At 38.0% G+C, this 16,000-nt stretch overlaps 1 protein-coding gene across 1 annotated transcript in view; it reads right to left on the reverse strand.

The window, feature by feature from the left end:
• Positions 1-16,000, reverse strand: part of tln1 (talin 1) — a 91,615-nt gene that overhangs the window by 12,208 nt on the left and 63,407 nt on the right. Inside the window, exons 31-46 of the mRNA XM_058788357.1 lie at positions 14,126-14,219; positions 12,922-13,011; positions 12,708-12,830; positions 10,739-10,882; positions 9,884-10,045; positions 9,662-9,802; positions 8,618-8,799; positions 8,035-8,167; positions 7,821-7,922; positions 7,574-7,744; positions 6,589-6,837; positions 4,506-4,625; positions 3,349-3,495; positions 3,090-3,256; positions 1,973-2,156; positions 910-1,035 (exon numbers count right to left, since the gene is read on the reverse strand). Coding sequence (XP_058644340.1) covers positions 910-1,035; positions 1,973-2,156; positions 3,090-3,256; positions 3,349-3,495; positions 4,506-4,625; positions 6,589-6,837; positions 7,574-7,744; positions 7,821-7,922; positions 8,035-8,167; positions 8,618-8,799; positions 9,662-9,802; positions 9,884-10,045; positions 10,739-10,882; positions 12,708-12,830; positions 12,922-13,011; positions 14,126-14,219 — 2,335 coding nt within the window. The remainder of the gene's footprint in view (positions 1-909; positions 1,036-1,972; positions 2,157-3,089; positions 3,257-3,348; positions 3,496-4,505; positions 4,626-6,588; positions 6,838-7,573; positions 7,745-7,820; positions 7,923-8,034; positions 8,168-8,617; positions 8,800-9,661; positions 9,803-9,883; positions 10,046-10,738; positions 10,883-12,707; positions 12,831-12,921; positions 13,012-14,125; positions 14,220-16,000) is intronic.

Raw genomic sequence — 16,000 nt, forward strand, 5'->3', positions numbered from 1 at the left:
ACAGAAATGCTGATAATATTTAAGGTTAGCCAGTATTATAAATTGAAAAAGAAAAAGAGTTGCCTGGTGAGCCAAATCAGACTAATTAATTAAAAAGAAACAAAAAATAATAATTATCCAAATAATGAGCAAAACTGGTCATCAGCATACTGTGCATCATTAGTAGAAATATGGGATATAAAAAGGATATATAAGCAATAAAATAATACATAATAATAACCTACAAACTTTTTAAAACACATTACCTTACTGACAGTCTCTTTAGGAAACATATTAGCTAAATAAAAATCACAATAGAATCTCTGTTAATTGATAAATTAAAAAAATACCAGAAAAATAACCATGAATTTATTATGAATATATATCTCATATGCTTCAAATATAATTTAACTTGTGGTAATGAATATCCTATATGAAATATATGAATTTGAATTCATTATAGTATTTATTAATATTTTGAGTTAGTTTTCATATTTTTGGTTTTCATTTTAATTTTAGTTTAAGTTTTAGTAATTCTGTTATATGATTTTATAATTTTTATTAGTACTTAAAATTAGAAATGCTGCCTTAGCATCCAAGTGAAAGTTTTTAATCGAAGATAATTTTTTTCTTTTTCAATTTTATTTCTATTACCGAAAACATTTTAAATGTTTCTTTTTAAATGTTTTTGTGCAGTTTTAGCTTTAGTTTTAGTTAACAATAACACCACCAATCTGAGTGCAAATCATTCGCAGTTCTTCACTTTGTAGGTCAATCGGACTGACTCCTGATTTCAGATCACCTAATATTTTCTGGCAGCCCATAATAATCAGGACTGTCATTTTGATTGAGATCAGTTATTAAAGGTCTCAGGCAGAGACAGACTGGATGTGTGGATGAATGAGATGATCCTACTCTGTGCGTCTTTACCTTAGCAGAGTTCTTGAGCTGCAACATGGCGGGATCGTCGTGAGGTTTGCCGGCCGCAGCCTTCGTGGCACTGATCAGGTCACCCAGAGCTTTAGCCACATCCTTCACCGCATTGATCAGAACCACCTGAGACACGACAACAAACACATGATCTCAGACGGCAGCAGCAAATATGCATCAGCATCATGACTTAACATGCTGCATACATAGACAGATGCATAACTGAACCACAAAGATAATCTCACACCTGCATGAGAAAAAATACATGAAGCCATGAGTGAAACGTATAAGTACAAGAACTGTACTATAAAAGTAAATGAAGTCTCAAATATAAAGTTACATAACACAGCTGAAAGCTGTTATGTAAATATTAACGCTGGTTAATAAAGTATCAGTCACATAACAGCATATTATCCTGACTAGCAATAAGAAGTACAAAACTGACTAGAAAAACTGCAGTATGGACACAAAGACCTCACTAAAATCTACTCAAAAACAGCTGCTGCATGTTGAAAGTGAAAAAGATCTTACAAATGCAGCAGGTTTGAAGATAATGCTTTTATTATGTTCATGAACTTGAAAGGAGACTGAAGTGTAATTAAACCTTGCCTTGATGGCTGAATTTCCTTGAACAATACAGCTATAACAAGCTTTGAGAATATGCCATGAATTATTAAGTGTTGCCATAGGAACAGCAGAAACCCAAGAATTGTTGCCAAGCACTGGACACACACACACACACACACACACACACACACACACACACACGTTGTGTTTCCACATTTTATGGGGACATTCCATAGCCATAATAGTTTTTATACTGTACAAACTGTATTTTCTATTGCCCTACACCAACCCTACACCTAAACCTACCCCTTACAGGAAACTTTCTGCATTTTTAGATTTAAAAAAAATAACTTCATTCTGTGTGATTTATAAGCTAAAAAAATGTCCCCACAGTCAAAATTTACTGGTATTATTATCCTTGTGGGGACATTTGGTGATAAATACCAGGTACACCCACACACACACGCATGCGCACGAGTGAAGCGGGTGTCAGTACCTGTGTCTCAGGGTCTTCAGCGCCCAGACTGGCTGCTCCCAGTTTGACCACATCAGCCAGTTTAGTGATGGTGTTAACAGACGACTGCGCAGCCTGAGCCAGTTTCTCCTGACTCGCTCCTGCTCCAGACACCAGCAGCTTCGTGTCCTCCACCAGAACTTTAGCCGTCTTCAGGATGTGCTCTCTGACAAACCACAGGAAACACAAAACTATTAATATTACAATCCACTAATGATGAAACATATTAACACTAACGGATAAACAAACACATACAGGGGGCGACAGAGGTTATATCAAAGGAAAGACACTTCTCTGTTACTAAAATTGTTTGTAATTTGTTAAGTAAAGTGCATCATGTTGTTAAATTACTTCTAATAATAAAGTACTGAGTGAAGTCTTTTTTTTTACTTAAATTGACAATGTGGTAAAACATGTTAGCAAAGGGCTAAAACATACTAGAAACATGCTAGACTTTTTGCTAAAACAATCTAGCAATGCCTAGACGAGTGGTCTGATTGTTTCTTTGCGGTCTTTTGAGGTTTAATTGGGTCTGAAAAGGTTTACTGGGGACTGAACTGGTTTGAAATGGTTTCTTGTGAATCTAGTGAGGTCAAATGGGGTTTGAAGTGGTCTAATATGGTCTATTTGACCTTTTTTTTCATCTGATTTTCTATCAATCTGACAATAAAATCTTCAAACCTCAAGCTTTTAAAAGTTTCACACTTTCAGGCCAGGCTTTTTCAAGCTAACTTCAACGTTTGTCTTCAAACTTTATCCGTCTACTTCAATTTGATGTTATAAGAGTTTCATTCATGATCATTCGTGATCAGATCTGCTGAAGCTGACAGGGTAAATGTCACATATAGGGACTGGAATCATTAGGAACTGAATGATTCTGTTCTTTAACGGTTTCATGAACAAAACCTCCCTGGCATCTGGGCTGATCTGCGAACAGTTGTGTTCCTATAGCTTAATAAACAGCAGAGCAAGGTGTTTGGTGTGAGCAAGCGGTGATACAATAGTTGTGTTTCATGACCCTTCAAAAACATTTTCATTTCATGGTCACTCAGATGTCCACTGGGCAGTTTGAGCGCTGTAGTTTTGGCGGAGGGAGTACCTGTGGTCTGCAAAGGTCTCGGCGTTCTCTCGGTTGAGAGTGCCTGCGGTGGCAAACATGATGGTGGTGTCCAGATCTGCGATGATGCCAGAAACAGCACTGGCAGCAGTAATGCAGGCCTGAGTGCCACGATTGCCAGCCTGAAGAGCCGCCAACACGTGAGACACCTGAGAGACAGAGAGTAAAGACATCAGGAGTCTGATGAAGACTGAAATGACACCCATACAGTATGTCCAATAAGAGAAGAACTACTGTGAACCTTCTCGGAGACTTTGCGAGCGCTGTCGATGAGCTCTTTCTTGGTGTAGGAGTCGTTTGGACTGCACTGCAGCGCTCCTGCTTTACTGACCAGACCAGTGCAGCTGTTGCCCAGCTCTGTCACCTGCTTCCTGATGTGAGAGCCGATCTGAAGAACAAAACACTTAACCGTTAACTAACACCTTAATCTAGTTGGGATTTCAACCAAAGAAATCAAAGAAACAGCTTAACTATGCAAAGTATCTCATTTTACTTCAGTAATGTGACATACTTCAAAATGCAACAGAATATTCAACAAGAAATGTAGGGTGGGATTTGATTATATTTATTGGGAATTGACTGGATGATCAAAAGTGGTCCCAATTTGTCAACTGATTGGGGGAGGAGTTAAAAAATAAGAGGGGGCGTGGTCAGTTGAAAAGTAAAAGAAAATGCAATACTGTTCAAAATTTTGGGGTCATTGAAACTTTGGTCACACTTTATTTTAAGATTCAGTTCTCGCTATTAACAAACCATTAACTATGAATTTTGCCTCAAACTCCTGATTTGCTGCTTATTAATAGTTGTTAAGTTTAGGTATTGGGTAGGATTAGGGACGTAGAATATGGTCGTGCAGAATATGTGCTTTATAAGCACTAATAAACAGCCAATATGTTAATAACAGGCATGCTAATAAGCATCTAATTAATAGTGATAATTGGTCCTTGTACTAAAGTTTTTTTATTCAGCAAGGATTAATTTAATGTAAATATATATCATATTACAAAATATTTCTTTTGAACTTTCTATTAATCAAATAAATCTGAAAAAAAAAAATTAAAATCTATCAATTTCCACAAAAATATGAAGCAGCACATTTTCAACACCCATAACAATCAGAAATGTTTCTTGAACTGCAAATTAGCATATTAGAATGATTTCTGAAGGATCAATATTTCACAATATTATTGCTTTTAAAACAAACAAACAAAAAAACCTTACTGACCCCAAACTTTTTATGGTTAATGTTTCTTTACTAAGAATACAAACACTCAGAATAAGTTATCAATAAGACCAGTAACATGCAGAAACAGCAAATGGAGTCACTTTCATATAAAGTATAACATTATGTGGAAAGGCCATAAAATCTACAGAAAAGGAAAGCATATGTCACAATACCTCGTCATTCTCTGCAGTCATGGCTGCACATCTGGCCTCAGACGCCAGGTCACCGAACTCTGTGGTCAGCTGATTGGCCAAACCGCCCAGCTCATCAGGGTTGGTGTTGGATTTGGTAACCTGGCAACAAAGCATTTTAAAAACACACCGTCAGCCTTTACTTCTCTATAAATACTGCATAATTCTCCCTTCTGGAACTATTTTGAACCATAACAAAAATAAATGAAAAACATATTCAAGGCGAGCATTTGTAAGATGAAAATGCTGAGGTGTGACAGTGAAAAAAACTCATTAATTTATATGATACCACCAGAATAAAAACGCACTCTCTGGTGCAGATGTTTTATTATGCCATTGGCTGCTTGTCCTTCTCTTCTACTGACGTCAATAGAAAAAAAAATTATACATAAAATCTATTATAGTTTCTACAATTGATTCTGCTTTTCCTTTTCATCTCTGTGAAGCTGCTTTGACACAATCTGTAGTATATAAAGCACTACAGAAACAAAGGTCTGAAATGAACTTTTCCTACAGGGCATCTTCTCTTCTACTGACTACTCAACAGAAAAAGCATGAATAAGTTTGCTGCTGTGTAACAGAATGAAGGCATGACTATTAATTGTCTGCTAATTTTTGGCAGTGTCCAATCAGGAGCCAAGCTGGTTACAGCCCACCTCTGTCTTTCAGCAAATTCATGAGCCAAACATAATTAACATTTCATGAGAACATTACTGGCTTTAATTAACTGGCTTTTCAGGAATATATAAATAAAGAACTTGAACTTTATATTCAATAAAGTTTGATTGATATATTTTCATGTTTGTTCATATTTGAACACTCAGAAAATAGTTAATTGTTAAACACTGCATAATGTTTTTATAATATATGTTACAATATAGTTTATCAGATGTTCTTAAAGGGATCCCCGGGTATTAAGACATGTATAGCTTAATATAACGTAAATTATGTCTCTTATTTAAATATGTAGTAAAAAACCCATGAAAATGTATGTTATTTGAAAAAAATCAACATCGTTTTTGGACTATGGGGGGCGCCATTATTTTATGTGCACAGTACATTCTGCGTCGATGACGTCAAATGGTTGCACTCAGTGAGCTACTGACGCTTTTTACCGCAACACCTCAGAAAATAAAATACTGATACGATACCACATTGTGAGGCTTTTAGTTGTAATTTTCAGTTGAAGGGCAACAAAATAAGCAATTTAATGTAAGACTTCACTGCTTTCCTAGCGATAAGAAAAGAAGAAAAGAATGGGAAGATGCCTGTGGAAGAATAAAACTTCCTAAAGACCCGCTTCTTTTTTCTCTCCACTTTAGCCCTGATGCCTTTGAGTCTTTTAGTAGACCACAGCTACTGAAAGAGCTTAAAAACAGCTGAGACAAGAAACGCCAGATGATGTAAACATGCCGACGCGCGGCCGCTGGAGGAGTTTCTCAGCACTGATTTCCTCGAGATCCGGGGCGTTTACACTCCTTGTGGGGAAAAATCGATGGTACAGCATTTGGTTTAAACCTATACTTATATCCATCGCCACCTGTGAGCTCTTTCAGTAGCTGTGGTCATCATATCAGTATTTTATTTTCCGACTTGTCTATTCCGAGTTGTGTTGTGGTAAAAATAGCAACAGATAGCGCTAGTAGCTCATGGAGTGCAACCATTTTACGTCATCAGAAAAATGGCGCCCCCCATAGTTCCAAATATGTATAAAACGATGTGATTTTTTAAAATAACACATCTTTAATGGGTTTTTTACTACATATTTCAGTAAGAGACATAATTTACGTTATATTAAGCCATACAAGTCTTAATACCCAGGGATCCCTTTAAGGTGATTATTCAGGGATGCTTGTCAGGTTCACTGTAACACTTTTTAGTTAATGTCCTTCGTCACAAGTCAAGTGTATTTCTGAATTCTGTACTAAACCCTAATTCTGTTTTCATTGCATGTTTGTGCATATGTATATTTTATTTTGCCCACCAGCCACAGTGGTTTTCCAATTTTTTCCCCCACAATTCCTAATTCTACAGTCACTCTGACTGATCCAGCACTAGTTTTTACCATCTCCTGAACGGTGACAGCGATAGCTTTGGCCGTCTTCACCATCGTGGTCTGATAATCCACAAACGTTCCTTCAGGTTCGAATCCAGGCCCGTCTTCCATCTTATTGATGGCTTGAGAGATGGAGTTGACCATGCCGCCCACTGCTCCTGCAGCGCTAGCCGCCTCTGCCAGAGTCGCAGCCAGATCATCCACCGCCTCCTTCATCATCTGGACCGACTCCTCCAGAGCCTCCTGTGTGTGAGCCGCCTGAGGACACACACACACACACAGAGTACTGTGAGACTGAGCACTATAGCAGATCTCCAACAGATACACTACCGTTCAAAAGTTTGGGATCAGTAAAAATTTTAAATGGAGTCTCTTCTGCTCATCAAGGCTGCATTCATTTGAACAAAAATACAGAAAACTATTGTGAAATATTATTGCAATTTCTAATATTGGTTTCCTATTTTAATATACTTTAAAATATAATTTATTTCTGTGACGCAGCGCTGAATTTTCAGCATCATTACATCAGTCTTCAGTGTCACATGATCCTTCAGAAATCACTCTAATATGCCGATCTATTTTGAGTAGTGTGTGACATATAATTTCAATTTTAAATAAACACTGTTCTTTTTAACTTTTTATTTAATCAAAGAATCCCGAAAAAATATCACAGGTCCCAAAAAATATTCAGCAGCACAACTGTGTCCAACACTGATTATAAACCACATATTAGAATGATTTCTGAAGGATCATGTGACACTGAAGACTGGAGTAATGCTGTGATGCTGAACATTCAGCCTTGCTTCACAGGAATAAATTATATTTTAAAGTATATTAAAATAGAAAATTTCTGTATTTTTGATTAAATAAATGCAGCCTTGATGAGCAAAAGAAACGTCCTTAAAAAAATCTTACTGAACCCAAGCTTTTGAACGGCAGTGTATAATCAAAACTACCAGAATGCAGCTGCTGTGTTTGGCTGTTGGCGTCTTACCTTGTGGTTTCCTCCAGCCTCTTTGGCCGTGTAGAGCATCTGTAGGGCAGACTCAGCCAGAGTCTTGGTTTGATCCAGCACGCTCATCTGCTGCTGGCTGTTCAGGATCTTAGACGCTGTACCGATGGCAGCCATGATGAGTGGCTCAAAGTAACTGACCATCTGAGACACCTGTGAGATGACGGCACACATTTAGCTTCCAGTAAACACTGAGACCCGTGTAAACGCGTTTAGAAAGGATTCAGACCTTGTGACCCAGCTGAGAGGCGTCGGAGCGGGCTGCGATGGCCACTGGCTCAATCAGGTTACTGATCTCTTGCACAGATGCCGCCATCTGCTCGTGAAGGGCCTGCAACACAATATTACAATACCGCTGTATTACATTAATGATGAACATGACAGCTGCGCCCTCAGCTCTGAGGATACTGCTGCAGTTTATCATGACGGCTGTAAAGCCTCACCTCGTGGGAGATGTCGTCTCTAGGCGTGAGCTGCTGGCTGATGGCTGCCAGAGACGCCTTGTCCACCTCACGGATGCAGTTATTAAGAACCTCAATGGCGTCATCACACTCCCTCTGACCTGGAGCCTTTTCCCTGAAACCATTTACATGACAGTATATCAATATGATACCATTCACAACTGAATCGCATCTTGCAACACTGACACTGGTAATGGTAAGACCTCACACTGTTATTGATCTAAACCAGAGGTCTTCAACCCTGCTCCTGGGGACCCACTCTCCTGGAAAGTTTATTTCCAACCAGCTTCAGCACACCTGCCTGCAATTTTCAAGCAGTCTCGAGGAGCTTGATTGGCCACTTCAGGTGTGTTTGATTAGGGTTGTAGCTAAACTCTTTAGGATAGTGGGTCCTCAGGAGCAGGGTTGAAGACCTCTGATCTAAACTAAACCAACCCTGAACTGGCTAATGACACTACTGTCTTTTAAAGCTGAGTTTCCGTAATTGGTTCTGCTTTTAGGGACACATGGTTTCACAGACATTTTTAGTTGATTGTTGAATAAAGGCTATGAATTCTGTGAATACCTCATGTTGGTGATGAGTTTCTTGATGGAGTCGGACACTGTTCTGGAGTGTCCGGCCAGCACAGACCATTTGGGCGGGTCTTTGGGGTTGACGGCCAGTGAGCGGGCCATCTGGATCAGGCCTGTAGAGCTCTCCAGCATGGTCTTAGCGGCCGCTACGATGGGCTCCATCGCTGCCAGACCCTGCAATCAGACACAACAGAACTTGTAACTTCCAGCTTGGTCTAAACAGGGTTTTCTATTTCAGCCTGGAGTCTGGTTCCCAGAGCCGATCCTCCCTATACGCAGAATACGCAAGCTGCGTAGGGCCCCTGAAACACAAGGGGGCCCCCTTGCTCTTAAAGATGTTTTAATTTTTACAAATGCGTTTCATCCATTCTTTCATCCCGAAAACGAAAAATATGTATCCACAATTTTAAAAATATAACAAGGCAGAAAACTGTTTGTCATAGATGGTCTTTTGTTTTTGCAACATAATGACACTTTTTGTGTTGATTTGTTATGAGTAATCTTATCATTTTTTCAAACTTGTTAATTTAAATAAAATTTTATTTTTTTTTTTTTTTAATTACAAGATTATTAAAGTAAACATACCATACTTGGATATGTAAAATATAAATATTGGGAAGTTGAATTTCCAGCAAAAATGACTATATTGTGATATACACTACAGTTCACAAATATGGGATTGGCAAGACTGAAATGTTTTTGAAAGAAGCCTCTTCTGCTCACAACAGCTGCATTTATTTGATCAAAAAATACAGTAAAAACACTAATATTGTAAATATTATTACAATTTAAAATAGCTGTTTTCTATGTGAATACAATGTAAAATGTAATTTATTTCTGTGATCAAAGCTGAATTTTCAGCATCATTACTCCAGTCTTCAATGTCACATGATCCTTCAGAAATCAATATAATATGCTGATTATAAATGCCTTTCCTGTCACTTTTGATCACTTTAATGCATCCTTTCTGAATAAAAGCATCAATTTCTTTAAAAACGGCCCAAACTTTAGTATATTCTGTGATATAATGTGGTACCTCTGGGCTGATCTGTGCAGGTACGCTAGCAAACTCTGGGTTTGAAGCGAAGGCAGTCAGGTTATCCACAGCCTCGATAAGCGGCCCAGTGGCTTCCTTACACTTCTGTCTGTTCTCCTGGTTAAAGGCCCCATCAAGAGCCTGACGTTACAACACAAACACAGAGTTACATTCCCCATAATAATACCAACACTGCTGATCAGAAACAGACTCAAAACTCACTTTGATGGACTTGACGAGGTTGGCGGTGCTGTTGGCCACCTCTTTGGCGCTCTGGACGAACTGTCTCTTAGCAACTGGGTTGGATGTTTTGGAGGAGGCGAGTCGGCAGGCATTGCACAAGGCCGAAGTATGTTTGGCAACAATTGTGGCAGCAGAGAGGACCTTGGGAAAACACGGGAGTTATTTTGTCAGGTTATTTGTGATAATAGTTAAAAACTAGGTCAAAGCATTCCTTTAAGAATGCACTTCCTATTTTGAGCTCAAAAGGAGTTCAAAGGAAATATCCAGATGTGAAATATAATAATTTGTGAAAGTCGATCAGACACTGGGAGTCCTGCTTGGCCCTTTAACAGAAGCTTTAAGGATTGCAGAATATCATATTATCATTTTTGTTAAATTTTGTAAGCAAAAAAGGTCCATTGTCTATAGGACCAACAGACACTTTCAAACAGGGCACAGTGAAAGAGAGAACATTTAAAGTAATACAAGATGTTTAACATTTACATATGATAAAAGTCAACATTTTCTGCTAAAATCTTATTAAAAAACAAGTCCTTAAGTGAGCTTACTTAAAGTTGTCTACTTGCATTAAAAGTGGGAAAGTCTTGCAAAATCATCAAACAACTGTAAATGCTATCACACCTTTAGTTCTCCCTCGTGTTTTCTAAAATCTCCAAACAGTCACAAATATGTTTTTAAATATAAAAATATTATTACAATACCTTATCAGTAATCTACTAATAATAATACACTCTCAAAGCTAATATCTAATATCTTGCCCAAAGTAAACTAGACCTTAGGTATGTGTTCGCTCCTATCAGACCATTTCCATCTAGGAAAGAGTCATGCTGTTACCTGGGACTGGGTGCAGGCCGGGTCCACTAGGTTCTGACAGGCCATCTGGATAGACTGTTTGGCTCTGGCGAACTGTGAGGGGTCCACAAGCCCCTTCTGCCCCGCGTGACTGTTCGGATCAGACACACCCACCAGATACGCCCCCTGTGAGTAACACACAGAACACCCGTCACTTCTGTTCTACACAAACCAGTTCTCACACACACACACACACACACACACACACACACACACACACACACACACACACACACACACACTCACACACACTCACACACACTCACACACACACACACTCACACACACTCACTCACACACACAATCACTCACTCACACAATCACTCACACACACAATCACTCACACACACAATCACTCACACACACAATCACTCACTCACACACACTCAGAACACAATAATTAATGTTACACCTGGAAAGGAAGAAATGTTAGTCGTGATTAAGTATGATTAATTTATTTAAAAAGAATTAATATTAAAATTCCTTCACAACATGTTTAGTGCAAACTATAAATGTTTTATTACTTTATTCTCTTTAATTAGGTGGAGCTTCAACATCTCTCAAGCTTTGCTGGATAGCCAGTTAATAACATCATCCTCATCTACATACCTGCTGTAACCTCCTCCTCATCATCCAGTTACATCATCCTCGTCCTCCTCCTCTTTATTACCCAGCAACATCAACCACATTTTCTTAACACTCAGTTCCTTAAAAACGGTCCACAAAACGGACAACATTGGCTATTCTTACTTTATAAGAAAATAAATTAATGTAATGACGGCGAGAAAACTACTATTCCTAGAGCATTTAAATAATGAATAGCGATCGTAGCGGGCTGCAGGTGCGACTGGACGTACCGCTTCCCTACTTCCGCTGTCGGTCGCCATATTGTGAAATAGGCCTATAGTTATAGAATAAATGTGAACATTTAACTTTTTTTCCACCAACTACAGCTACATATATGCACACGCACATTTGATTTCCTGTCATGGAAACTTTTCATTTCTGTTAGATTTTATTTTTCAAAACTTTTTTTTTTTTTTTTTTTTAATTTTAGCAATATTTATAAATATAAATATAAATAATAGCAATATTTACAGTATTACAGACAAATAGTTATTATCTTCTGTAGAAGTTCTTTACACTAAATTGAATTCATTCATAATCCATGAATTTTGATACATTGACAGTTATTGAACTGAATCTAACAGCTGAATTATGACACTATTGTCTTGTTAGAGCTGCAGAATTTGGATTTGCCTCATTTTTGAACTTTGCATCATTACTTCTGTTATTTGTGTTCATTACTGTAAAGCTGCTTTGAAACAATTTGTATTGTATAAAGTGCTATAGAAATAAAGGTGTCTTGACTTGACAATATAAGGAACAGTTTTCAGCTTGTTTTGTTGATGTACACGTCAACAAGACCTGCATAAACAATGTGGTATACCCCACATAATATAAATATTTTGATCTAAATTCGACAAGCCTATTAAAAATGAAAAATTCTGATTACAGCTTTAAGGGAACAATCGACAGTTATGATTTTTATCAAAATCAAGCAGCCTTAGTAGAGGAAAACTGACTCAAACACACACACACAAATGAAATGAAGCACTTCTGAATCAATTGGCAGTTGAGTGTTCATGAAACCGCTTTTAGGACGACACACAGGAAGCAGTTAAATATGACTCACTGCCCATCAAACCCATTATGAATTTCATGACAGTGTGTGTGAAAGCACAGGCAGCAAAGGAGAGACCAGGAAGGCAAATGTGTTCATTTAATGCGCTCCTGTAACTCCAGATGTTTGATGCATCATAGCCCTGGAACATTTTATCACGCACCGCCTCTTTAGGTTGACTAATTTAGCAGAGAGGAGTTTCTCTCTCACACACACACACACACACACACACACACACACACACACACACACACACACAGTTTTTACCTGAGCAGCTGCCTCGGTGAGACCACACAGTGCTTTAGATGCTGAACTAACAGAGTCTCCAAATTCTGGCAAGTTACTGTTCTTGGCATTATGGGAAATGCCAGCCATGGCCTCACCCAAAATCTGTACACAACATCAACGTTAACATCAATGGCGACTGGGTGAATATATGGCTATATTTGGCTTTTCATTGTGAAGCTGATCTGTGTCGCACCTTTGAGTTCTCCATCACACTGTCAATGCAGTCAAAGTAGCCCAAATCATTGACCGCTTCTGTGGGATTCTCCAGCATTCCTCCGACCGTCTGCAAACAACACACAACACAGATGCAGCAAATTAATATTGCTCTGAGGTTTTTGGTATGTTCAGGTTTTAGGATTTAGTTCTTGCTTTCTTGTGCAAATGTTTTGCTATTAAACATTCAGTGCTGTTTATCTTTATTGTAAGATGTGAACAATTAAAATGAACACTGTATGTCCAAAGACCTTTAACGTTCAGATTACATTTCTTAAAAAAGTTAATTACAAAAAAAACAACAAAAAAACAAACAAAATCGTTCAAAAGTTTGGAGTCAGTAAGATTAAAAAATAATAATCCCTTATTTAGCAAAGATGCATTAAACTGATCAAAAGTCATAATGTTATGTTATGTTACAAAAGATTTCATTTTATAATAAATGCTATTGATTTGAACTTTCTATTAATAAAAGAACGCTGAAAAAAGTACCACAATTTCCACAAAAATATGAAACGGCACAACTGTTTTCAACATGTTTCTTGAGCAGCAATGAGTAATGATGCTGAAAATTCAGCTTTGATCACTGCAATAAATGATACTTTACAAAATATTCAACACAGTTATTTTAAATTGCAGTGATATTTTACAATATTACTTTTACTGTACTTTTGATCAAATAAATGCAGCTGTTGTGAGCAGAAGAGACTTCTTTAAAAAACTTACTGACTCCAGACTTTTGAACATCTAACTTGTCTAAAAAAAATCAAGTATGAATGGATTCTGAATGTTTTAGCTGAGAAGAAAAATCAAAACAATGCTGCCTTGAAAATGTGTTCTGTTGCTTTGCTGACATTTCCAATATCATCCAAAAACAGCTGCAGCTCAATATCAAACAGGATTTCAAGTCATGCAACATATATGTGTACGGAAGAACATGTATGTACAAAACAAATACATATTTCTGAAGCATTTCATTACATTATTCTAATAAATAATGTAATAAAACAAAAGGGACAACTGGTGGCACAAAAGGTGTGTCATCTCTCCTCATAAAACACTGTTGAGTTCAGACTGAGATCAGATCTGAACATGAGAGAATTCAGTCGCTGCATGAGAGTGAGTCACTCACACAAACTGATGAACATACAGAAGACGAGAAGTAAAAGAGAGAGTAGAAGCACCTCAAGCTCACGGAGAGCGTTGTCACACTCCTTCTGTCCCGGAGCCTGCTGGGTACACATGCTGATCAGCTGATTAATGCTGTCTGTCACCGCGCTATCGAGAGAGAGAGAGACATTAGAGTTTGCAAGGAAGGGAAGGAATAGTGTGAGAGATCTGTGAGGAACAATCCACCCACGTGCGCTACCACACACCGACTCTCTCTCTCTCTCTCTGATGCTCTGTGAGGGAGTGATGGGAGTTTTTGGATTGCGAGCGCTGTAAAGCCATTAGCTGCTGTTGTTTCATCCTGTCTTCCTCTTCCCCTCTCACACACATCACAGAGCAGCAGCGATACACACAGGTTTGCTTTTGTAGATGCCTATTACATAATTGTGCTCATTCCAACCCAAATGTGTAGGAAAGCGAGCATGCCACTTATGTAATGTATGTCAATAGAGGAGCTGTGTGTGTTTCTCTTACTATCACAGGCACTATTTGGCTAGCATGCCATCACACAGCACAACATCTGACTCGATACAGGGCTCTGCTCTAAATCACATTTTAGATGCTTTCAAATAGTAATTGGATAACTATAACGACCTACTTTTGGCCAAATTCTAAAGATGTGCTCATTTACCATTGCTTTGTGAAATTTTGTGTGTGATTCCAATAGGTCACATGGATTCCTGTGTGTTACCAAAAAAAAAAAAAACCCAGCTTGGTTTGAAAGCGCCTTTTGTGTGAGCTGTGCTTTATACATCTCTATGCTACAGATGATGGAGATTTTGCTAACGTGACCGCACTTTAAAACAGCATCACATTTCCCAATCCCAAAATACTTTGCTACAAGCTAGGAGTGTCGCAATAACCACCACAATATTTAAAAAATGAAATACTCTTATTATGTAAATACTGCATATATGATAATATTGTAAATAATACAGCACCAGCAACCTGGTAGAAATGAAATGAAATTGACAATATAGCAGGTGGCACTATTGCATCTGTTTGTCACCCCTCATAAAATGATGATTTGGCTGTGTCCAAAATCTCATTCTCTCTGAGTAGGTACTGCTTTTGAATAAGTAATTACTGAGCGGTTGGTAAAAAAAGCAAGTTCTACAATATATGTAGTATGAATATAATCTGGACAGGTGACAGGTGACCTGCCAGCATCAGTTGCAGCACTTCAATGCCGTTAGTGTAAAGTGTGCACACTTCAGAATCTCTCTGGAAATCGCAGGTCATCCAGGGACTTTTAGCCAACCGTTTGATTAATACTGTGCATTTCAACTACTCTGTTCACATACTGCTTTTCGACTACTATATAATAGGGAAGTATGTGATTGCGGATGCAGTCAGTGTGTAGCTACTACTGCTGCACAAAATTATGTTGTCAGAGATTACAGGCAAAAGTGAGACGCTCTAACTGCACCTAAAACAAGTTAGTTTGGGAGTTTTTTTTTGATTGGTAAAAAAAGATGGACACCCAGGAAGTGCTGATCAACAATAACTTTGCTTTTACACTCTCTCCATCACCCTACATTTGTGTTTTGAGTGATTCAAGAGAAAAGACAAACTAGATTTTTACTGATTATTATTTAGCATTACTTTACTCCAAAATCTCTAAGATATTGCAATAATAGCTTTATTGTGAATATTATGGCCACAATAATCATGTAGTTAAAATCTGATATCATGACAGCCCCTAAAACGTAGCTAACAGCCTTGTGGGAGGCACTTCATGAACAAGTTGCTCACTTTTGTACAAATTTGCATTCCTATACATGCAACACCAAAAACCCTTCTTCTACTTTTATGTTTTAAATGGAACATTATCCAGACCTTACAATCACTGTTTTTTTGCTTAATGTTATATTTTTGATTATAACCTT

Source organism: Onychostoma macrolepis, chromosome 10 (assembly GCF_012432095.1).
Source record: "Onychostoma macrolepis isolate SWU-2019 chromosome 10, ASM1243209v1, whole genome shotgun sequence".
In the NCBI taxonomy this organism is placed as follows: domain Eukaryota; kingdom Metazoa; phylum Chordata; class Actinopteri; order Cypriniformes; family Cyprinidae; genus Onychostoma; species Onychostoma macrolepis.